The sequence below is a fragment of the Lissotriton helveticus genome, chromosome 9 (genome assembly GCF_964261635.1).
Source record: "Lissotriton helveticus chromosome 9, aLisHel1.1, whole genome shotgun sequence".
Taxonomy (NCBI): Eukaryota; Metazoa; Chordata; class Amphibia; order Caudata; family Salamandridae; genus Lissotriton; species Lissotriton helveticus.
In genome coordinates, this window is record NC_136070.1 from 395,086,252 (window position 1) to 395,111,196 (window position 24,945).

At 44.3% G+C, this 24,945-nt stretch overlaps 2 protein-coding genes across 4 annotated transcripts in view; one reads left to right on the plus strand and one right to left on the minus strand.

The window, feature by feature from the left end:
• SETD3 (SET domain containing 3, actin N3(tau)-histidine methyltransferase) overlaps positions 1-24,945 on the minus strand; it is a 571,076-nt gene that overhangs the window by 475,681 nt on the left and 70,450 nt on the right. The window contains exon 1 of one of the 3 annotated variants that reach the window (XM_078660139.1): positions 6,669-6,808. The exons of 1 other annotated variant lie outside the window; for it this stretch is intronic. The gene's annotated coding sequence lies outside the window, so the exon portion shown is untranslated. Of the gene's footprint in view, positions 1-6,668; positions 6,809-24,945 lie in introns of those variants that run through there. One more of the 3 variants, XM_078660140.1, reaches the window with a different exon arrangement.
• On the plus strand, positions 7,581-14,152 carry POT1 (protection of telomeres 1). The gene has a single exon (XM_078660136.1). It carries the CDS (start codon positions 7,699-7,701, stop codon positions 10,063-10,065), a length of 2,367 nt encoding a protein of 788 aa, XP_078516262.1. The 5' UTR covers positions 7,581-7,698; the 3' UTR covers positions 10,066-14,152.

Consider the following 24,945-nt stretch of genomic DNA (forward strand, 5'->3'; position numbering starts at 1 on the left):
TTCCTGTCAGTTCTTACTCTCCAGAGTAGGATGACCTTCAACCAACTAGGTTGCAATGTGAGGGCTGATAAGGAGTAATTTTGTTACAGATCTTACGGAGGAAGTAAGTTATGCACTTTGGGAAGGACATGAATTTAGAATTCTGTGGCAATGGGCTATTGCCTTGGGGAGGTGGCTCATCTCGTTTATTAAGCAAAGGGGAGGAAGATGGCCCCAGGATTACTGTGATTACACCGAAATCAAATAAGTAGATGGAATCAAGATGAGGAGCCAAGAGACATCCTTGTTTTAATCCATTCCCAGTATTATTTTAGGCGTGAGCCTTTGTTACCCCCTATCCGCACTCAGCGCCCTGTTGAGGAGTGCAATGCTATAATCGCTCTCAACAGGTATGGTGGGACTTCTAGCCTCAGTAGTTTTTTTCCAGAGAGTAGGTCTATCAACTTTATTGAAGGCTTTGGTGAAATATATAAACGCAGTATACAGAATTTGTGACTTTCTAATTACACATCAATTAAAGTTTGAACAGTCGCAATATTGTCAGTAACCGAACGTTTGGGTTAAACCCCTGTTTGTTCCTGTGGTATAATCCCCTTGGCAAAAACCCAGTCCTGCAGTTGTTCCAAAATGCAGCCTGCATAGATTTTCCCTCTAGCATCAAGAAAAGCAATTTGACAGAAGTTACTGGGTAGGTTTTGTGAGATTTCTTATGAAGGAGAATTATGATACTGCCTTTCCCTGAATTTGGGGCTTGAGCAGTTAAAAAACAGTAACTAAGAAAAGGAGTTAAGAAATTCCACCATGCCTCAGGGTCCCTTTTCATAACTATTACCGGAATTATGTCAGGGTCCATAACTGAAGAAACTCTTGCTTTTTTTTTTGCAAACACCATAATTTGTGTTGGCAGCAAGATCTCTTCTGAAGTGGTCAATTTGGACTGACAAAAACAGATTGTTTACTTACCGTAGGTAGATTTTTGCTATAAAGATGTGAGATTTAATCTGTCCAAACTGGGTTGTGGACAGAAACTGTATTCGGGTATTTTTTTATACCACTTCACAGAGCAATCAAAGACCAGAAAAGTCTGGAATTCTTCATATTAGCAGCCTGCTGTAAAGCAATCAAGTTTTTGACAGCTATTCTCTGTTTTATGGAGAAGCAGTTCCTTTTCCTTTTTTTCCCCGAAGGGTTAGGATTTCTTTCTTCCAGCTAGGGCAATAGTTTGCAAATTGGAGGCAAGTGATATTGTTTATATCTACAGAAACCTTCTTAGTAATGTGCTCCATTAGGGTAAAATTCTTTATTTTTGTCAAAGTGTTGTCATTTTGCAACTCATTTACTACAACAGTTAGAGATTCATAATAGTTAACTGGGTTTTCCATTTGAGGAGGCCGTTAAGAAAGAATGGTAGCGTTTAGATAGTTAATCCTCCTAGTCTCCCAATATAGCTTTCCCTTCCTCGTATCCACGGCTGCTGTACGGTTGCCCAAATTCAGGGACCATTTTTCTGTTAATTCCAGCTTTAAGTCTAAGGTCATGTGAAGCGTGATGTGATTGCTCCCTGGGTGGGAAAGAACCTCCATCACAAGAAATGATGAGAACAAGTCATAACTAGTGATTGCATAGTTAATGATGGAAGCATAAAAATTACCTCATCTTGTGGGGGGAAATTAAATATCCAGGTCGACCCTACTATTGAGAACTACTGTATTTATTCTGGAGAGCGATTCTAGCAGGATTCTCCCTCGTGTAGCTGCTTTATTTTTCAGGGGGAAAGCGGCCTCTGGAATATTCCAGGCTTCTTCTAGATCTTTGTCCCTGGTTCGGTTTGATAATGCCCCTGAAAGTTTTGAGTTAAAATCCCCCAACAAGAGAATATTGCAGTTATTACCTTCACCTGGGATAGATTCTACCAATTTGGAAATTTGATTTAAAATGTTGTTATTTTGCAGACCAGGAGGAATGTAAGAACTGAAGACGAGAAAGGAATGCATACTGCTGGCGGAAAGAAGTACGAAAAATGATTCGGACACCTTATGAGTTATTAGATGGCAAAGCGGGAATCTCGTATTGCCAGTGTAGGTTAGCAGATAAAATGGAGAGACTCCCTTTGCGTGACCTATGGTGGTGGGTTCAGCAGGAACATTGGTAGAAATTGGGTTTCTGGTTGGCACAACTCCAGTCAGGGCGAGGGAGTTACACACCCAAGATAACTCCTGCACACCCCCTATTTAGCTTGGCAGAGCAGTCAGGCATATCTCAGAGGCGATGTGTAAAGCATTTGTGCAACACACGCAGACACCAGTGACAGTAAGCACACCACAAAAAGAAACTCCACACAAGGTTATATATAGGTTATATATAAATATCCTTGGTATCGTACATAAAACACATTAGACCACAATCACATAAATCACTGTGCCACTCGGCACTTGTCATGACATCACATAAATCATAACATCACGTTGCCACTATGCAATGATCATAAGAGCACCAGTAGTGCAACCCCGTATGATATGATATGAAAAAGAAATTTGTACAGCGCACTTTCACCAGCGGCTTCTTGGCACTTTAGGACAGGCCAAAGCTGACAGTAGAGCAGGAAGATTTTACTCAAAAGCTAGTGAGAACACCCACGTTTTTAGGGCTTTCCTAAACGCCTGATAGGAGGGGATAAGGCGGAGATCAAGTGGGAGAGAATACGTAAATACTGTATAGTATGTGCTTCTCATCAAACCACCATTACTGTGCATATAATGTATGATCTGCCATAATACTAGTTATCATGTTACTGTAAGCATCAAATGACATACATATCAAATCAGGGCACCAAATGCAGTAGGATGGTCAGGAAGAGAAAAACGCATGTGTTGCCACACATTATGGTACAAATATGAATAACCAGGTATAGGAACCCCCACACTCCTCTCATATACACTAACGTACACAGAGAGTAAGAGTGTCATGTAGGCCACAGGAACATCTGCACGCCTACCAGCAAGGAAACAGTAAATTCAGGTCCCTATCAGGGTGCAAAAACACCTGCCCTCTTATAAGGGGCAATGTTGTCATTTCTGGAGATTCCTTCGGAGTCGGGTCTCAGGGGCCTCCGTCGAGGTCTCACCCCATCCTTTCGCCAGGCTCCATTGCCACTTCCACCACGGCAACCAGGCGGCCCCCTCCTCCCCACCATGTTGACACCAAGAGGCAGAAGGGGTACGATGCCTGATCCTGCAGGGAAACATCGCTGAGTCCCTGCGTTGGAACTCACAAGAAACATAAGGCCTTTCAGGCATGTGGAGCGACAACTGCCTGCAATTGTGTGGTGCAGCTGGTTGTCAAGCTCCACTTCAGCTTTATGACCACCTCCCCCCTAGTGGGGTGAAGCTGGCCGAAGAAGGGTTCAGCGGTTTCCCCAATCCCAGCAGGGATACTCATGCCCTCAGCACGACTCTCCAGCGTATTCCCGCCCACAATACAGCATCATCAGGCATTTGCTGCTGAGACATGGGAGTGCATTCTCGGTCTCCAGAGGAGAGTCCTGCACCGTATCGCACCAGGACTCCCCATCCGCGGCAGTCGATCGCTGACAAGCGACCACACCTGCCTTTCAAGGCTTCCCTCAGCTTTGGTTTGGCAATGTAAATGAAGCATCCCCGTATGCGGATGTCGGAGACAGGGGGACACGCCCTGTCTCCACCGTCATAAGCACTCCTCCCACTTAGGTTTTGGGGATACAAGCCTGAAGAGAGAAAAGAAAGAACACTCGGGGCGCTAGGTTGAGGGTCATGGAATGAAGCACTCCTCCCATGCTGGGGAGGCAACAAGCGCTCACCCTGCGATCCCCAGGCCAGGGCAAGGGGAACAGCAGCACTCCACACACGCTGCAAAATAAACCGAGTTAAGAACACAGCGCTCACCATGCGCTGTTTCACATCATCCAAGGTTGGTCACAAAGCCCTGGGAGATCACTGGGGGCTTCAAGCAGGAAGCAGGCTCAGGCCAGCACACAAGATCCTTGCAGGCAAACAGGCAATCCAATCCAATCCAAAAATTCTTTATTTCGGTCCTCTAGACCATAAAAGATACATTACTTATACATACATTTAGACAATTCTTTAAAAAAGGCATACGATTTTAAGAACACATTACATATAAGATGATTACCAGGTTGTTCGAGACATGATAAAGGTAGAAACCAGTTCATATATAGGGACAGCAATTCAAAGCATGATCGAAACGCACAATCCATAGTATAAAGACAATTTTCATATTTACGGCAATTGTGCATTTAGCAGTTTTTTCCTGATCTGCCAAACAGGCAATCATTTCAGCAGGTCAGCACAACAAGGCAAAGTCCAGATGGTGGTTCTCTGGCAGCACAGCAATCCTCTGAGGCAGCATGTAGAACCAGCAGCGTCTGGTTACAAGTTCAAGCAGTCTCTCTCAAACATGGGGTCACAGCCCCTGTACTTATTTATTTATTTTATTTATTTATTTATAAAGTCTTATATAGCGCGAACGTGACCCACGAGGGTATCAGAGCGCTTTACAATAGAAGAATAAGCCATGGAAAAGGTAGTCAATACAAACAACATGTCAAATTGTCATAGTAGAGCAATAGCATCTGCAGAACATATTACATTAGACATTGTGCTATCAGCCGCACAGATCTATATCCCTTATAGTTCAAAAGTCTTCGTTCTGGGGCACTTCAAACACTTTTCAGAATTGCACACCACCCCTATTTACATCCCCAAGCCCTGGTCCCAGACACACTAAAGGGGGGCGAAGACGGCATTGTGAAAGTTCTGGCACAGCCGTATACAGGTGCAACTCCTCCCACCACTCTAAAATCAAACCAGGCCTATTCAGGTGTAAGGGAAACTCCTCCCACCCACCTAATTGAAGCCAAGGTCTATTCAGCCCAGAGCTGAGTCACTCAGGAAAGGCAGGACATACCTCAACTCCCCCTTGTGACTGTATAGAGTAAAGGCACATCCCCTTCTCCTGTCAGTCTAATCAGAAGGTGAGTACACATCCAGGTAGGGTACAAAGACTCAAAAGCACATAGATTGGCCACTTCTAAAAGTGGCATTTCTAAAATAGTAAAAACAAATCTGCTTTCACCAATAAGCAGGATTTAGGACTACTATTCCAAACATGCCAAATATGACCATGCAACCCCTCTCGTATCAGAAACTACCACTGAAGAACAATCCGGGAATTCCCAATGCAACCCTATGAGAGGGCAGCCTCACAGCAGTGAGAAGCCAAATAGGCTGTTTGTCACTACCAGGACACGCCACACAGTGAAAGGCACATGTCCTACCTTTTACCTACACAGCACCCTGCCGATAGGGCTAGCTAGGGCCTACCTAAGGGGTGTCTTAGATGTAGTAAAAGGTGAGTTTCAGATGTGGCAACCACTTAACATGCCATGTCACTGCAGCAGTAAACAGTGCGCACAGAACCTAAAGCAGCAGAGGCCCGAGACAGGTGTGAAAGGCTACTTCGGTGATTGGCGCAAGCAGCCCTGCAAGCTCACCCATAGCATTTAAATAGCAGGCCCTGGGTATATGGGATACCACAGTACAAGGGACTTACAGGTAAATTAATTATGCCAAACAGGTGTAGACCAATCTTACCAAGTTTAAAAGAGAAAGCAGATGCACTTTAGCACTGATCAGCAGTGGTAAAGTGCTCAGAGTAATAAAACCAACAAAAACAGGTCAGAAAAAATGCAGGAGGAAGGCAAAATGTTCCAGATGACCCTGCAAAAAGGGTCAGGTCTAACAAACGTCAACTGTAAAGAATGAATCTAAACTAATATTTCGAGGCTACACTTAAGAAATCGGGGCTATTTTGCGCTTGTGCTTTTGGGTATCAAGAAATACCATTGTGATGTGTCCTTTCATTTAAAATAATTTGCACGTCAATCCTGAAACCAGTTAAAATGATAAGAAATATGTTGCTTTAATAAATACCCTAAGTCTTTACTACGATTTAAGTGCAATGTGCAGTTAAGTAACCTGTGGGGCGCTTGGAAATGTATGCAATGGTTCTTTACGTGCTACGATAAATGCGGGGAAATGCAAAAATGCAGATACACGTTAAAGCATGAAAAACAGCCTAGCAGAAAAATTAAACAACAATTTTACAATTGGTATTACAAATTACACCCTTAGTGATGCCTGGTAAAAAATGAACAATTGAACAAAGTACTCATGCTCGCTCATCGGCGAGCATCAGAGTGAGGTAGTTCGTGCATGAGGAATATTAATCGTGTGGTCTGTGTGCTGCAAAATAGAAGCTCTTAATTTTGTGGGCGTAAGTAACGGGCACGGAGGGGGCTTCTTGTACAGTACTGTGTATGATCAGGGTATTCTTCATGCTAATAGGGGGTCAAGTGTTCTTTAGTAAGGGACAAGTGGCAAGAGCTCCTAACTATAGGTGAGTGGACGGAAGTTCCCAATGATAACGGAGGGCTTTTCATGAGGATTGCTTTAAATGAAGAGTGAAGGCAAAGGGGTTACATTAACTATGTGAGGCTCTTCTGAGTTTCGGCCGGGGAACACCTTATTCTTGTGCGTATGTGGCTCACACTCAGGGTTTCAGGGTTCCAAATGTCCCCAGCCCGAGGTGTCTGTTCCCCACGCGTTCCTTACCGTCTAACCCGCACCTAGCAGTGCTGAGGCCCCTCCAGCTGTCAGAGCCTGCACAGGACAGGAACAGACCCAGAAGCCTGCGTGAGTGTAACGCAGCCTACCCTGGCAGTCATCAACCCCTCCCCCAGAGCTCGCCTCTCCATCCTATTGGCTATTACAGCTTCATTCCAACTAGAGTTAGCCTGGTCGCAAGTACGACTTGCACCGCCCTACAGCCCACCCTCCTTCCTATTGGCTGTTACCAAATCAGGCAGTAAACGGTGCTTTTGACGTACAGACCCGCTAATGTCCTCACCCCTTTGGCCGGCCTTTTCGTTGGTAGTTCTGCTCTTCCCCTAGCGTTTCTGCATTAACAGAATCTAGCATTGTAATTCGAAGCACACGGTACCTTACCTCCAACCCATAAGTTATAATGACAGGAATGCCGTTTACGTATTTTAATTAGGGAAATTAAAGAGTAAACTTTGCATTTACTAAAGTCATACATCATTTAATAAAATATTTCCGAGACCAGGCAAATATTTAGAGACTATCTTAGATCACCGCAACGTAGGCTCCTTTTCAAAGCACTGCTCTCATTCTAGAACATCTATATAGGAATTTTGTTTTAACTGTTGGATTCTTATCCGTTGCAGACAGAGCCACCATAATGACTGCTTCGAAGAAGCATACGGCCTTAAAGCACGAGGCAACAAGTCTAAGGGCTCCTGCTCGGGCGGAATCCTTGTTTGGTGCTTGTAAAACATGTACTATAAGAGGGAGGAGCTGCTAGTCGCCATGTTAATTGTGGGCAAAACCAGCTATACTTTATACACAATTGCACCGGGACCTGCCATTTTGGTCGTGGGCAAGGGGATCAATTTCCAAATGGGCGGGGCAGAAAGGGGAGTTCTCAACGTCATCGAAGATGCAGAAAAAACATTTTTTTTCTTTTGAACAGTCATTTGCTGAACATACATTTGTAGGTGGTTAGATGAGTGTTTGAGCGCGAAAACCAACGCGAGCCTCTTCGAGACGGTAGCACTAAGTGATGCCCATGGTGTTCTTGAATGTCGACGACGGTGGGTTGCAATCTCAGCTCCCGGGACACCTGCAGAGGGTCCGACTCGATGATTTGCGCGCCGGGCTGGACGCTTCCAGCAAATACTTCCTGGGACTTGTTTCACAAAGCTATCCAGTGACCAAACTTGGAAATGGGAGGATATCATTGAAGGCTATACTGGAAGAACCAGAGACTGAGCCGTCGTCAACCAAAGTCGGTGCAATAAATATTTTTGCTTTTGGAAAGATGGCAGAAGTATGTGCAAAACGTGTTCGCAAAGGGGACACTCTGGCAATAACGGGATTTAAAATTGTCAAGTCTCCTTCTGGATATAAAGATGGAAGGCATCACTGCCAACTGGAACTAGACGGTGAAAATGCATCCTCTGTGTACAGGTGTAAGTCGGACGCTGTGTTGGCTGAGCAAGCAGAATCTTCGGGACCTAAACAGAAATACAGCTACACCCCACTTGATCAACTTATAAAGAACACAGTTGTCAACGTGTTTGGTGTTGTGACATTTTTCAAGCCCCCGACTTGCAGTAAAGGTTCTGATTATTATTCGCTTATAACAATTACGGATCGGTCCAATGTAAAACTAACATGCATGCTATTTAGTGGAAATCCAGAATCTCTTCCGAAAATTTCAAAAAACGGAGACATTGTTAGATTTCACAGACTGAGGATCAAAGAGTATAAAAATGAGAAGCAGGGAAGTGTCAGTGCTGGTTTTTCATCCCTCGTGTTTGATGGCACTCCAGGAGCCCCCGTAATTCCTCGAACCTCCAGTAAAACTTTTTGCTTTTCTGAAGAGGACCACAACACAGTGGAAGTATTACGAAGCTGGGCATGTAGTCAGGTTTCCTCATCCAGGTCATCCGTGATGCTTTCTGCCGTTCAACCTGCAACATATTTCGACCTTGCGTGCCAGCTTGTGGGTAAAGCAGAGGTGGATAGCTGTTCATTTCTTCTCAAGGTGTGGGATGGCACAAAATGCCAGTATCCACATAATGTGTGTTTTGGAAATGGTGCCATGGAAGGGGATCCTGAAATCATTCACCAGCTTAGAAATCTGACAATAGATATTTTGGTTTTCGATAACCATGCACAAGAAGCAAAATCACTGAAAGTTGGAAGCTATCTAACAATTTACAATCTTCATGCAAAATGTCATACACCATGTGATGAAGAAGCAAACATACCATGCCTAGAATTCCAGCTGCATGGTGGTACGGGCTTTGCTCGAGGAATAGCAGTCATTCCAGAAAATAGTTATTATTTTCAAGAGTTAGAAAGGAGACTTGGTGCAGTGGATCCTCAAGACTACCAGGATTTGGAAGGTATCTCGTCATTGGAATTCAGTGACACTTTAAATGAGCTTTCTTGCCGAGAAGCTTTATCCACAAGTACAAATCAAGACTTTGTTCCTGCAAGGTCAATAGAGCGATGCCAACAGTCATCAGCAACAGTGCTCACTGCTCACCAGCACATGAAGACCACTCCATTGCATATCATCAAGAAGAGTACAGCTCCACAAAAATATCGTATTCGTGCCAAACTAAGTCATTTCGAGCCCGAGGTGCTCAGTCAGTCTGTAAAGCTTCATTGCCCGAAATGCAATTCCTTACAAGATGTTCCGGGTGAGGAAGATTTAAACTTCATTTTGCAAGACTGTGCAGCCATGGCTCAGCATCAAAGTTTGCCTAATGCATTGTATAATTCCTTCATTTGGACCAGAGAAAACCAAGAAGAACAAAAAATAGCTGTCCACTTTTTAAAAAAAGAGAACTGGAGCACTCCACAGGAGACCATGATAATGATAGAAGGTGGGTCACTGCAAGAAATGTATACACTTTCAGGACAGTTCCACAGTGTAATACCTGTCCGGTCTGAAAAAGAGCATCTCTTCTTAGCCAACCTCTCCGCTCCTTACCTTTTCCAAGGCAAGCAATGTTATTATGGCTGCAAACTGTGTTCTAGCCCAAAGTCTTTGGAAGGACTCCATGTTTTAACAAAAAGCGATTCATACAAACCAGATGCAGTAGCAGCAGCATTAGGAATTGTACCTCTGCAGTATGTTGTAATTATGAACTTCACATTTAGTGATGGAACTGGATCATTAGATGCATACCTCTGGAATTGCTCCGAACAGTTTTTCCAAATACAAGCATCAGAAATGTTGGTAAATGATGCCATGCAAGAGAAGCTGCATGATGTTATGAACATATTGTGCCCTTCTAGAGCAAAATTAGATGATCACCCTTGGTTAGAATGTTGCATTAGGTCATATAACAACAAAGATGAAACAAAACCAAGAGTTTTGTATCAGATTTTCGATACTGTGTTTGCAGAATAACATGTAGACTGCATACTTGCTGCCTGAAAAATCTCCAGTAACATCATGAAAACTTTAATAAATTGTCCTTGCTGTATTATTGCTACAGAGCTTTCAGTTGAAAAGATATTAAGTTCTGAAGCAAATGTTGAAAAGGTTTAGGAATTTTATTAAGCAATATAATCCAAAGAAATTGTGTTGATAAAGCTCGTTTCATACTTCCATAGATTTGAAAATCAGACCTAAAGTAAACAGACTTGACAAGGGAAGTAAACCTCCAGGTACCTATTATGTTCCAAGGGCTAATATTCGTAATAGAAACAGCAACTCGTAGTATGTAGTGTGTGTGATGCTGCAAAGATTTGGATATGTGGCACAGATTTATCAAGGAATACATGATTTGCTCCGAAGTCTGTAACTCCTTCAGCCTATGCTGTGATTTCAACCAGTGCTAGCTGCTTCATAGTGCTTTTTTTTACATACATTTTTGGTCATGCTACACAGCAGCTGTGCTGCTGTGCAACTTCGCCAAAAACATTGACAAAGCCGGTAGTTCGTGTTAACCAGACCTACTGGCTTTGCCAATGCGTGTAGTTTTTTTTTTTTTTTTTTTTTTTTGCAGAACTGATTACCTCCAACAATACGTGGTTTGCAGTGTAGTTTGATGAAGACACACTTTTAAATTGTGCGGGTTTTGCGAACAGTTTATAAAAGAGCCCTTGTTCAAAACCATGTATGGCCCAAAACGGCAAGATTTAGTAAATGTTGGCTGGTCACATAATACCCCTTTGTTTCACTAGACATGAGGGTTACATATGGGAAGACAGGAACTGCTGTTTTGGTTTGATATGTAAACAAAATGTTTATTTTTACATTATTTGTCTTTAGTGACACTTATCAAGAGTCATACTCTTTTTTTTATTTATTTTTTTATTAGTTAATTAAATCTATTTCAAATTATGGGTAATTTGGCCTTCTCGTATCAAGTATAAAGCTGGATATTTATTGAGTTTAAAAGGGTACAAGTTTGCAAAGTGTGCCATAGTTACACCTTCTGAATGGTTTGAAAATGAGTAGTTCTGCATGAACCAGTTGAGTAACGTCTTGTGTCAGTAGAATCTTGGTCACTTTATCCTTGGCCCACAAGCTTCAAGCCCTCCTGGAGTTGTACCGCATCACATCATCTGCAGTTTCACCTCCTGGAGTGCCCCAATAGCATCTGCAGACCATATGAAGGCACTGTGCTTGTATAGTTTGTCTTTGTATTGTGTGTCTTGCTTTTGGATGCTGCAATACTGTTTTGTAAATTGCATTTATATAGCACTTACTACCCCTGACGAGGCATTGAAGCACTTTTTTGGCGAGTAGCACACTACAGAACCCCAAGATTAGAGGTTAATATTAGATTAGTAATATTTAGGCTTCGCATGCACAGCACTAGGTTGTGCTAGCGAAATCTCTTGTAAATAAGAAATTAAGCCCTAAAAAGGACGTAGAGCCTACATATTACTTACCATTGGTTGACTTCTCTACTTCGAGCCTGTTTCTTACTTGCCGTTGGTTGGCTTCTATGGCGCCCTCATTTCGTTGCTTCTCACTGGTCGGCCTTCCGGTTTCACTTTCTCCTTCTTTCTTTTTTGGTGGGACAGTTTGTTCCATGGAGTTTGGACGAAGTACAGCATCCGGTCTACGGCTAGTGTCCTTCCACTCTCTGACCACTTTTGGAGGTACTTAGTTTTTAATTTCTTGGCTGCAGTCTAAAAGAGTGCATGTGTTCCTTTTCTCCCGCAGTCCATAGTGTGGCGTGCTCCATCCCACCCTCCATTCGTGCTAACTCCATCCTCCCACCCTCCTCATGCTGCCCCCATCGCTGCTTTCCCCATCATCAGTTTAGTTGCTCTTGTGTGTCGCATTACCTTTTATGGGGCTTTATTAATTTAATGTACCAAGCTGTTTCTGATGGGTTACGGCTATTGTAATTACATTATTTTACGTGGTGCTCCTTTCCACATTTAGATTTAGGACCTATCCTGGATCTCTGAACGAGGCTCACTACTTTGGTTGTTGCTGTTTCTGGACCCGTGGGGCTTCACGTACATGCAGCAATGCTTTCTCTGGTACGCCCCAGGACAGGCCTTGCCAGGCTTGCTGCAGAAAGTTCACTGTACAGCCACTCACTCTGTCAGTCTTCTATATCACCGAGGGCCAGTCTGCCGCCTTCTTCCATCTCTCTTCCACTCAAGAGTCGTGTACCTTATTTGCCGAACCCCATGTTTACTGCAAGTTGCTCTCTTTGTCCCATCGTACTGGGCCGGGCAGCGCAAGTCACATTGCAGAGGCCACAGCCAGAAGTTTGCCTGTTCTATGAAATGCTTTTCTCGGCATTCCACACACACAATACAATAATTAAACATAGATAAATCAGTTAGTGTTCCAAAATATTTCAGGTTAAATACAATATTGTAATATGATTTTTAAAGATTTATGCATACATAACTATTAAGTCTTTTTAGGTTTCGCCTGCACGGTACTCGCCTGCCCCTTCTTCCCATTGTTTTATTGTGAAGTTAAGCACTCCATATATTCAGGCAAAGCTTTTCGTTTTATTTTCAAGTGTAAACCCAATCCTTGTATTTTGTTTTATATAGCACAAACTCGACCCAAAGGGATTGGAGAACTTTATATGAGCAACAATTACATTACACATTTATTTATTTTCTATTACAAACAGGGGATTGAGGCATTTTCCTATAATCGCAGGATGATGAGCAGGGGCCAAGACTAGAACCTGTTTCCTCAGTTCCAAGGTCTGCACCTCTGAATTCAACATGCGTTAGTTGGTTTAATCCATTCCACTGTTGTTTTTAACAACCCCATGCTTTTAACCCACCACCTCCTCCTCCCTCTCTAGGTTGTTCTAGCCATCCCCGTACTTGAAAAAATCATTGACAAAGCCAATAGATCTCACATAGGCAAAACCTATTGGCTTTGCCATTGCTTGTTTTTTATCTTTGCTTTGAGAATTAGTTGAATTTGGTTTGTGCTTTTGATTTCTTGTATGTTAAGTAAAGCTTAGAGTAGGGATGGAATGATGGGAATGTATTTGAAAGGGAAATTAGTAAGTTGTTTTTATAAGTAGTGGTCGTGTGTGCCTGTTGGTTGAGTAACATGGATAAATAAGGTGGGGAAAGCTTGATAAGGATGTTTGGGGCTCCATAGTAGTCAGAAAGGTGTGGGATGAGTCAGAGAGAGGAGGGATGGGACAAAGGTTGAAAGAGTTTTTTTTATATCAAAAGGAAAACTTAAATTAATTTATACATATGCAAATGACTATTAGTAGGGTTGTATTGGCTGGACAAAACCCTTTTTTTTTTATAAATACCCACATGTGCACAGAAGCAGTAATATTTACAGTTTGATGTGCACAGTTATCCAGTGTTGAATGATTTTTTAATTGCATTTCTCAGAGATTTAGTATCAGGCAGAAACTCTTCTAAAGATGCACTTATATGTACATAGGAGCAGTGGTGATTGTCTGATATACATGTCTCTTGTTGTGTAATAGACATTTTTCTTCGTATATGAATGTATCTGATTATAACAGGAAGCATAGTTCTATGTACAATTACACATTTAACAAGAACTTCATCTCTATCCCGTGAGAAGCATACATTCTGTTGTGGTACACAGAGTTGTGAGTATAGGTGTTGTAGGGAAGAGCCAGCTCTTAAGTAATCGTCTGAAGTTTGTAGCATTAGTTTACCACCTTATTGCCACCCCTGAAATACTGAATTTAGATCGAGTGTAAATGCATATCTGCAAAGTAGCACATATTTCAATCTATGCCAACCAATCTTAATTCCCCCAAATAAATTGGTATCTAGAATCTATGGGTTTCCTTGTGCAGAGCCTCACTGATCCTCAACCCACAGATTGAAATCTATTTGTCATTTGAACTAGTTATCACCATATATTATTTTTAACGTTGAGAAAGGGGATGGCACGTGTTAACAGTAGTTTCTTAAAAATGAGAATTTTAAACTGGACTACAGAAGTCTGAAACATTTTAAATATTGAAATGTGGAAAATAAACTTTTCACAAAAAGAAGTTTGTGTGAGAGTATAAAATTATTTTCTTGTTAATGTGTTTGTCTCTCCCCTGGATATTTGTCTTTGTTGAAAAACTATAGCGCAATCGCTGGACTGCAAAGGTTTTACCTTAACTACTCTGTGAAGGAGTGGACCGTCCTAGCGCTTTCCTTTCCCCCATATTTTTTGCACTTGTGTTCTGTTGTGTAGCTCAACCTTTCCCTTACCCTATCACTACCCACAATATGTCAGCGCATGCACCATTGTACTCAGATGACTATATAAAAAACATTTGCTCAGGACCTTCTCTTTTAACTGACTCACCCGACGCCCCATTGTCCACTAACTCTACCCTCCCAGAACAGCTTGAAAAACTAAAGAAAAAACAGGTCAGACTACAACTAATGATCCTGATGCTTACAGAGTATCTCAAGGCAGACGTTATTTCTGCAGGCCTCCAAGTAAGGAATATTCCAGGTATATTTACGGAAAACCCGAAATATATAACCAATTTTAGATATATTGGCAGAACTTGCTCGCGCCACTGGCTTGTATTAGGGATAGACATTGCCACTGAAACCCTGAAAGCCCTAGAAATTGAAATCCTAGACATAGAGAAGCAACTACAGGAATCTAACACTACATCAGAAAGTAAGAAACTACTAGAGCAGGTGGAAAAAACGATTAACGACTTCCACAGACTGGAACAAAATAAGAAAGTGAATAAAATCAAGAAAGACATTAAGGCATATAGTCTAGAGAACACCTACCCTTACCTACAAAAAGACTTTTACAACAACAGATCTTGCTCTCACCCACAAAATAGCAGACCCTGGGGACGCTTCAGCAGGCGTCAGAACCTTGTAGGCTTATCTGACACTTCGGCCGACTCCTCGGACGCATCAGACTCAGGCGAGGGGCCCAGTACATCTAACAGAGGCAGAAATAATACTGGACATTTTTTAGCCAGTGGCCAACAAGACACCCCACGGTGCGGCAGAGTGAAGAGGGCACAACGATGGTACAATCAGCCTGGCGAACGCCAAACGCGCCACAAGTTTTACCAATGGTAGACACAAGAACTGAAAAACATCAATTGCATGACCCAGAGCTTTCACTCCTTAAGAAAGGCTTATTATTCGTACCGACCATTCCCCCAAATTTCCTGAACTACAGACTGAGCTACTCAGGTCCTTCAGACGTATCCGTCTGGAAGCTTTTTTCCAACTCAACCCAACTCCTACACACTCCCCCAACACCCCATTTTGACCGCCCTCTAAATTCTCACCCACTGCCGGTATGATTCCCACTGAAGTTGTGACCTTCGAAAAAATAATACTGAAAGACTTGGGTATTCTCGCTCAATCAAGACGCGTCATTCCTTATAATCTATCTCTCCAAGAGAAAAAGGCTATTGAATCTCTAAAAATCAGCACCTCACTCGTCATTAAAAGTGCCGACAAAGGTGGTGGGATAGTGTTGCAAGAAATAGACACTTGCAAATAAGAAATCATGCGCCAACTCTCAAATAGGGAACACTACCAGAAGCTCCCTACTAATCCCAGCAAGGAATTACAGGGGATAATATCAAAAATCACTACTAATGCATTCAACGAGGGCTTCCTAAGCAAAAAAGAATTTGAATTCCTTAATGTGAAATCTCCAAGCACTCCGGTGATATACACTCTCCCTCAAGTGCATAAAAATCCTGACAACCCCCAGGTCGCCCGATAGTCTCTGCCTGTGGCTCCATTCTAGAACCACTTGGGTCATACGTTGACTTTTTCATTAAGGAGTTTGTCCCCACTACAGCATGCTATATCGGAGACAGCATGGGAATGATAAATCTTGTCGAACATCACCCCTTCAACCCTGACACGGACACACTATGCACCATGGACGTTGAGTCCCTATATAAGAACATCCCCCAGACTGCAGCCCTCTTGGTTATCCAAAGGATACTTGACTCACGCACACGTCCCCATGCTGTCCCCACACTATTCATCCTGCAATTGCTTGAGCTTTGTCTAACAAGAAATTTCTTTACCTTTTGAGGGTGATTTTTATCAACAAATCAAGGGCACCTCAATGGGCGCTATTTTTGCCCCAAACCTAGCTATCCTATTCATGGACTCACTAGAAACAACCTCCATCCTAACAGCCAACCCTTTCTTCTCAGGGATAATCCTCTGGCGCAGATATATAGATGATATCTTCATTATCTGGAGGGACAACATTGACTACCTATCCCAGTTCCTACATTGTTTGAATAACAACTGTGCAGGTCTGTCATTTACCATCTCTACTGACAAATCTGCCATTTCCTTCCTGGACCTAACAATTTTTCATTCAGACGGTGAACTGCTCACCCGCCTGTACAGAAAACCCACCGAGCGGAACACTGCTTAGCTACACAAGTAATCATCCAAGAGCACTCAGAGACTCACTCCCGTATTCTCAATTCCTCAGAATACGGCGTAATTGTTCCATTAAAGAAGACTACTTTAGAGAGGCAAACATATTGTCCACCAAACTGAAAGATCGTGGGTATCCCAAACGAATTGTTAGAAACGCTCTAAAAAGCATGGTATTGCCCCCGAGATACCCTTCTCAGTCCCAACACCAAAAATGAAACAGGGAGGTTGGCTTGCGTTACCACATTCTCGCCTGCATCCAACACCCTGCGCAAAACCATACTTCATCACTGGCCAATACTGAATGTTGGTAGCCTTAAGTTTGAGCGCCCACTCTTTGCATTTCGCAAAAGTCGCAACCTCAAGGATCACCTGGTTAGGGCCGCACTCCCCGCACCTGCACCATCTTCCACTCTTGAATCTTTGTGGGGCCTATCCCCAGTGATAGGACACACCAAATGTGGTAGCTGTAATGTGGGCGAATTTACTGTGGAAGGCAAATCCTTCACTTTTAACAATGTTACAGTAAATTGTCGTTCATTCTCAAATTGCAACACAGCAAATGTAACTTATTTGATTCATTGTCCCTGTTAAAAATATACATTGGATAGACGACCCAAAAGATCAAAACCAGGATTTGCCAACACAGAAGCCGTGTGCACTGCAAGACATTGAATGCCCCGCTGGTTAAACATTTCACGTTGGCTAACCACAATGAGGATGACATAAAATGGACAATCCTGAAAGTCCTAAAACTTCCCCAGAGAGGTGGAAACATGAACCAACTCCTTAACAGAGAAGAACTCAAATCAATAATCGCTTTCGACTCAATCAGGAATGGCCTGAACAGAAATGAAGACTGGGCCACGCTTTTGTAAAATGATCAGCACAAGACTTTTTCATGTACTATAAGACACCTCGGTGTCCATCCTATAATGAGCAAACACATGTCCTTTGAAATGCAATAAATACTGAGTATTAATCACTGTTTCCAACTCTGCAATACATGTTATAAACTGTTTTGTAAATAACTGCGACACTGCTGTCACAAGTGCCCCTGGGCTTTGCCGAACGCCTGCTAAGTTATCAGTCCCCGTGCTAATATTTTGTGAATTTCACCCATTCCTTGAGTGTTTTTATTACATTTAATTGTTCCTATTCATGGACATATGGTGCAATATGTTAAAATCAAATATAGAAACATTATTCAAGCCATAGTTGCTTTTGGCTACCATGAGCACTAATCAACCACTGCCATTTAACTAGCTTGCTCGGTTGTCACTAATCGTTACATTACTTTCAAACACTCATAGAACCACTCGTGCTTCGCCTATCACCTACACCAACCTCACCTTCGGTTCACATTCTAGTTCCCATTAGTCCTACCAATCTCGTTAGTCTTTCTTTTACCTCTACCCCCACACCCAAGATGGCCGCCACCTTTAAACTCAATCGACACAGTCCTCTCCCCAGTTCCTGCCATTGAGCTAGCGAACCAGACGCGACCCAGCGTACAGAGCCATTGAGGTAAGCAGCCACACACCGGTTTCCTAACTTCCAAGTCACCTACACCCCCGGTGTGGCCTCGTGTTTACCCTCCTTCCCCGTTGTCTCCCCAGCCACTCGAGCAATTTTGAAACAAACGGACACGCTCGTTGATCCCAGCCCCTCGAGTAAGTTTGAAGCACCCGGACTCACTCGCTGATCCTTCAAACGGATCATACTCCTGCTCCCCGCATCTCGGAACCCCCCGGTTCTTTCCCTCATTTCGGGACCCTCACTGAGTCAAACCCAAATGACTGGTATGTAATTATAATTCCAACTGCCGACAACTTCCTCACATTGATTCTGCTCTCCCATGGTGACTGAACATTGGCTGTATTTCTCCCTTTTCTATTCCAGTGACTAGTTCCTCATCCCCCCTTTTACATCTGTACTTCCTAGCCCGGAGAGGTATGTTCTCACTTTTTCCCGTCCACACCTCGGCAACAGTAACTCACCACCCGCGGCCCGTAGCACGGCCTCACTACTCCATTAAAGTGTCTGGCTAGAACATCGCTGCGACCCTTAGAATCCACATTACTTATGCCTCGCCATCGTCACCTCTCACAGAACTCAACGACGACACGTTACACTTCGGCCCACAAACACGTGCGCCTTCTATTCTGTGCATGGTTCATACCGCAAAACTTTTAATTGTCACTTCCTCATCTCATGGTTCCGTCGCTTTTTCACTCACCAAACGCGCTAAATTCGTGGGTCCCATCGGTCGTACGATACTTTCGCCACATTAGACCTCGCACTTGGGTTATATAGCCTTGCGCGCAACAGTCCCTTGGCATGCTGCTCAGCACTAAATGCATGCCTGGCTTAGTTTATTTTACCTCAAACAAGAACAAATTGCACACAGTGATATTCTATAAGTACTCAATGCATGTCCAGCTGTTTTGTGGTGTACTGGTTGTCATTTGTGTGTACAATTGCCGCTATCATGACAATATATTCTGTGTCTTCTTTTCCCTTTTCCCCTAATTCCTCCCCCGTAGGCATTTCTGTCCAAATATCAGGCATTGCATTTTCTTAGTCCTGATGATGATCCCCTTACCTTAAGAGCGTGGGATCGAAACGTCGTCGACACTAATCAGTACCACTCCTGTTTGCATTCGATCAAGTGGTGGTTACTGCTGTTGGTTAGCTTGCTTGACTCTATGACCATACCTAGCAACCACTGCTCTTTTTTGCCTGTGTAAACCTTTTATGTTTTATATTTCTGTTCTCCATGTAAACCTTTTCCTTCCCTATGTCGGATGCAGGATTGTGTCCTTTTTACCTGTGTCGTTCTGTATTTGTATATAAATTCTTCAATTGATATCTTATTAAATTCATTGGCCGGCTGGACATTAAAAACTGTATAGCACCCATTAAGGTCTATATGTTAACTTTTTCTATATACTACTGACTCAAGGACCATTGTTCCAAAACATATGTCTCTCCCCTGGAGCACAGACGCATTACTAATCATTCCACTGCTCTGTTTTAGGCGCTAATCTATATATTTGTTTTTAAGCAGTCTACAAGACTATGTTTTTGAGCTGCCTCCGTCGGTGCCCACGCTCCTGTTTACTCCCCCTCGCATACCCTCTCCTGTCTGTCTGCCCCCAGTCCCTCCCACCTTTTTTCATCTGCTTGCGCACAGCCCCTTCCTCCCAGCGTTGTGCGTCTGATTGCCCCAATACCTTACTCTCACCCTCCACTGTCACCAGCTTGCCCTCGGCATCAACCTCCTGCCCTCAGTTGTCCGTGCTGCCCTCGCCTGTTGTATCAGCCCTCTCACACAAAACACAAGCACTATGGAACAAGTGCCTGCCGATTCATCTCCCTTTTTCCCCACACCCTCCATTGTCCATGGTGCTTTATATAGTATTTTATTTTTTTAAACTTTTGTCCATGCTAGGCAGCAGCCTCACTGCTGTACAAGATGGCTAAAACAGCATTGATAAGACCAATATTTCTCGTAGGCGAGAACTATTGGCTTTGCCAATGCTTGTTTACTTTTATGGCCAATACCCTTCTAACAGGCTGTTTTACCCCCAAGAAGATATTTTCATAATGCAGCTTTATGAAGTGGCTCAAGCTAATTCTTTGTGACAGCGTTCCGTAATGATTGTTGCATTTAATTCTGATTGCAGAGGTCCTGAGTGCCCTATAGCCCTCTAAAACACTGGTACTCACCTGTATTAAACTGTTCTGTCCATTCACGATCATAGTTCCCTCTGGATGTAAAGTAATGTCTTGCCCTTCCTTTGCCTCAGAGCTCGGCTTTGGCCCTGATTGTTCTTTTGTATGCATATGTTGCATTGTTCTCCCGGAGTATGTTATTTGGGATTTGTTGGGGGGGAGCTAGGAGGAAGTGTTCATCCATCAAGCCCGATTTCCTAGTTGTACCTCAATAATATGTAAATTTATAGAGCACCTGGTTACACCACACCAGTGTCCCTGCACTAACACCAAGACCCGGATGCCGAAGCCCAGCAGAAGTGACATCGCAGCCCAAGTGGGCGATTTATGCGGAACTAAAGAGCTAAGTTTTTAGCTAATTCCTAAACGGAGTCTCTGAAGGTTTGGCTCTTGTCAGTGCTGGGAGGGAATTCCAAATCTTAGCTGCCAGGAAGAAAAATGAACGTGCCCCCAATCTGGCCCTATGGATCTTAGGTGTTTGCACCAAGTTGGCCTTAGAGGATCTTGGGTAATGTTGGGTGAATAGGGCTTTATTAGGGGACACAAGTATTTGGGACCTTTCAAACTAAAATCATATGGCAGAAACAGAGTGCCTTGAAGCAGATTCTCTTTTCCAGCAAGAGCCAGTGGAGGGTGGCTCAATCTGCTGTAGCGAAGCCCTTTTGGGGAGAGTAAGGACCAAGCGGGCCACAGCACTTTGCACTCGGAGTTTTTTTAGGCTTCCCTTCATAGCTCCCAGGTAGAGCACATTACAGTAATCTAACTGGGATGTGACTAGTGCGTGAACCACTGTTTTATGTGTTTCAATAGGGAGGAGGTCTATCGGCTTTCTTAACATTTTCAGAGTGCCGAAGCACTTCACTGCCACATAGCTGATTTGGGATTCAAAATACAGATTAGTATCCAGTCAAACTCCCACATTTTTAACCTTCGGCTTTGGTTCAGGGATCCGGCCAAGGGAATCCGGCCACCATGCCGTTGACCATATGGAAGGAGTCTTGCCAACTATCAGGATGTCCTTTTTATTAGCGTTGAGCTTTAAGCCAGCTCACCCTCATCCTAGCAGCCATGTTCTACCAGGCAGGATTTAAACTGGAGAGTCGAACCAGCCTCATGCTGAGAGAGACACAATCAATTGTGTCGTCAGCGTATGATGCTACTTTAACATTATGTTTTTAAATTATCTCTGATAGAGAGCACATGTAAATATTAATAGAGTGGGGTTCAAGATAGAGCCCTATAGAACTCCTTGTTGAAGAGTCAGTGTCTCGGAGATGAAAGATCTCTAGGTTACTTGAAATGAGTGGTTAGACAAAAAAGAAGAAATACATCTTAGGGTCAGGCAACCAATGGCAAATTCCCTCAGTCTTTGACACGAGGCTGTGGGATACAGTGGCAAAAGCAGAACGCGGTCAAGTAGTAATCTGGCTCAAGTAAAACTAATCCACATTGTGTCTTAGCGTTTCAGTCGCAAGAAGTAGGTCCGATTCTGTTGAATGGGCAGCCCAAAAACCAGATTGGGAGGGGTGAAGTAGTTATCTGTCTTAGATGAAGCAAGTGAGTTGATGATTAACATGTTTTTCCATATTTCTTGCAAAAAAGGGCAGGAGAGAGATTAGTCTGAGATTGTCCAAAACCAATGGGTCAAGAGTGAGTTTTTTCCGTATGGGCAGCACAGTGGCATGTTTCCATATCTGGGGTAGAGACCCCAAATTATAGACCTCATAATAGGTTGTCTGAGGTGGGGAAGGATGGGAAATATTCCTAGTTAGAGAATCCTAGGTGGGGCCAGATCCATGGGGGACCCTGATTTTAATCTGTAGGAAGAAATCCTGTAATTCCTTCATGGAAGGGCTGGTGAAGAACCTGAGAGCACCCCGGGTGAGTAAGTTATCGGTTATCGTCAATATAGCACTAATATTCCTTGGCTTCTGGTGGGAACATGATAGATACTCGATCGAGAGAGGACAGGAATTTGAGTACGGTGAAAAGTTCTTTAGTGGAATGCTTTGATCTATAAATCTTCTACACATATAACTCTCTCTCTTTTTTTTAAAAAAAAACAGTTTTTATTGCAGACTTATGAAATACAGGGTCCAAGCAGTTATTCATCTACTCCCTGCCGTTAGCTCCCCGCAACCCTCGTTTTCCAATTAACACAGCCTTGAAGCCCACAACCCGGAGGTCGGGCGGGAGTTCCTCGTCCGCTTTTATGTTTTTCTACCCCCTCTCAATCTCCACCCCCCCCCACAACTATATAACTACCAACTCCCCCCCCCCTCCCACCACCCCATGGGTCGCGCCCCCTACGCCTGAGCCCGCTGTTAGCCTGTCGTCTTGAGTGTAATCAGGAAAAGATAAATGTCTAGGTGTTATTTGTATCCTGCATGTGGTCTGGGGCAGCGGCGCCATTGCTGGGAGTACTCTCCCTTCCTGGGGTTGCACTGTCGCGTAAGGCCTGCACGAGCGCCTCCCATGCGGCAGCGGCCTCTAGCGCCTTGTCATTCGCAGTTCGGCGTGCCTGTTGGTGCCTGAGCGTGCTCTCACACGCTGCCCATTTCAGGAATTCAGTCTCCCATCGCTTGTGTGTGGGGCCCGTTCTCGCTTTCCAGTTCCTCGTTATTTCCCTCTTAGCTAAGAGAAGTCCCATATCTATAAATTTACTGGTGCTCTTAATTTTTGGTGTGTGGGGGAACCAGTGCAGTATACTAACGACCTTATCATACTCCAAGCCTCTGTCAGTTAAGTCATTAAGTGTCTCTCCAATCCCTTGCCAGAATTCCCGTAGGTGTGAGCAGTCCCATAGCATGTGGCCCAATTCCACCCTCTCCGTAGTGCATCTAGGGCACGCTGCGTCAGTCACTCCGAAATATTTCCCAATTTTTCCAGGTGTTAGATAAGCCCTATGGAGGACATAAAAGTGTATTAACTGGAAGCGTGCATTCCTAGTGCTTTTTCGCGCTCGCCGCACTATCTGTGTCCATGTCGTGTCAGGAATTTCCTTATCAAGGTCTGTTTCCCATTTGGCTTTCAACGCTGACAGCGGTTGTAGTGTCTCCCGGAGCATCCTAGAGTAGAGGCATGTTACAGCTTTATAGGTGCCTGCCGCCATCATGGCATACTGGCACGCCATGGATGTCCTGGGTTCCGACAGTCCCTCCCTCCAATGTGCCTGCATGGCTCTAGTCACCGCAGCATGCAACAAGTAGCCCCCCTCGGTAGATCAAAGCGATCTTGGAGCGCCTGATACGGCAGTAACACCCCGTCTTCGTACAGGTCGCCAATCATTTGTATCCCCGCGTCTTCCCAGATCTGCAGCCGCGACCAGTCTCCGCCGTGGGGGAGCGCCGTCACCATCCCCAGCAGTATTTCAGGCGCATACGGATGACCCACGCCCGCACGACGCTGTGAGCGGTTCCAGCAAAGCCTGAACGTTCGCTCTTCTAGGGACAAGTCCCTTAGGGAAAGTTTTTGCTGCATTGTGATGTAGGCCAGGATATGGCGTGGAACGCCCATATCCCTTTCTTGGTCCGGGCCTCGGAACACCTTCGCTACCTCCTGCGTGAAGCTCTGTAATTGTGCGGCCAAATAGTAGAGCTCGAAATCAGGGACCGCCAGACCCCCGTCATCCTTGGGGCGCGTAAGTGTAGCTAGCGCAATTCTACGCCTGCCCGCGCCCCAGATAAATGATATCACTTGTGATTTTATTTGCTTAAAGATGGAGCCGGGTACCCACACTGGGAGCATCCGAAAGTAGTAGAGAAGGCGCGGTAACACAATCATTTTTAATAATGAAATGCGGCCCGTAACCGACAGTGGTAGGGTGGACTAGAAGGACATACTCCCCTTCAATGCTCAGAGACAGCGGCCCACGTTACCCTCCAGTATGTCTGCCGCTGTGTGATACACGTGTACTCCGAGATATTTCAGGCAGGTGGGCTCCCATTTAAGTGACGGACAGTTGTTGAGCCGCTCTACTCCCCGTCTCAGGGGGAACAGACAAGTCTTGGTCCAGTTGACTTTCAGCCCTGAGAGCCTGCCAAAGATTGACAGCAGTCTCTCCGCGCCCTGCAGTGCTTCCTCTGCATTTTCGAGGAAGAGGAGGAGGTCATCTGCATAAAGCGAGATGAACTGTGTCCCTCTCCTGCTGGCTATGCCTCCATAGTGATTACCCGTTCTGATTTCAGCTGCTAATGGTTCTATCGACAGGGCAAACAGCAGTGGGGATAGGGAGCAACCTTGACGGGTGCCCCGTCTCACCGGGTATTGGTGCGAAATAAGGGGGCCCACCCGTACTCTCGCCACCGCCGATGCATACAGCACTCTCGTCCAGCGGATATAGCCGTCACCAATGCCGAAGCGCTCCATGACCTTATAGAGGTACTCCCACTCCAAACTATCGAATGCCTTCTCTATATCTACAGATAACACCAAAGGCATCCGGGTTTCCGGAAGTGGATCATCCAGTAGGCGTACGAGCCTCCGGATATTCATGGTAGTATTACGCGTGGGGATAAATCCAGCTTGGTCAGTATGGACTAATTCAGTCATGTACTGCAGCAGCCTGGTCGCCAGTATGGTGCTTAGAATTTTGTAGTCGGTGGTCAGCATAGATAAAGGTCGGTAAGAAGCCGGACTACGGCTCTCCCTGCCCAGTTTC

Coding starts and splice junctions, on each gene's coding strand:
- POT1 (XM_078660136.1), top strand. CDS start 7,699: ATGCCCATGGTGTTCTTGAATGTCGACGACGGTGGGTTGCAATCTCAG.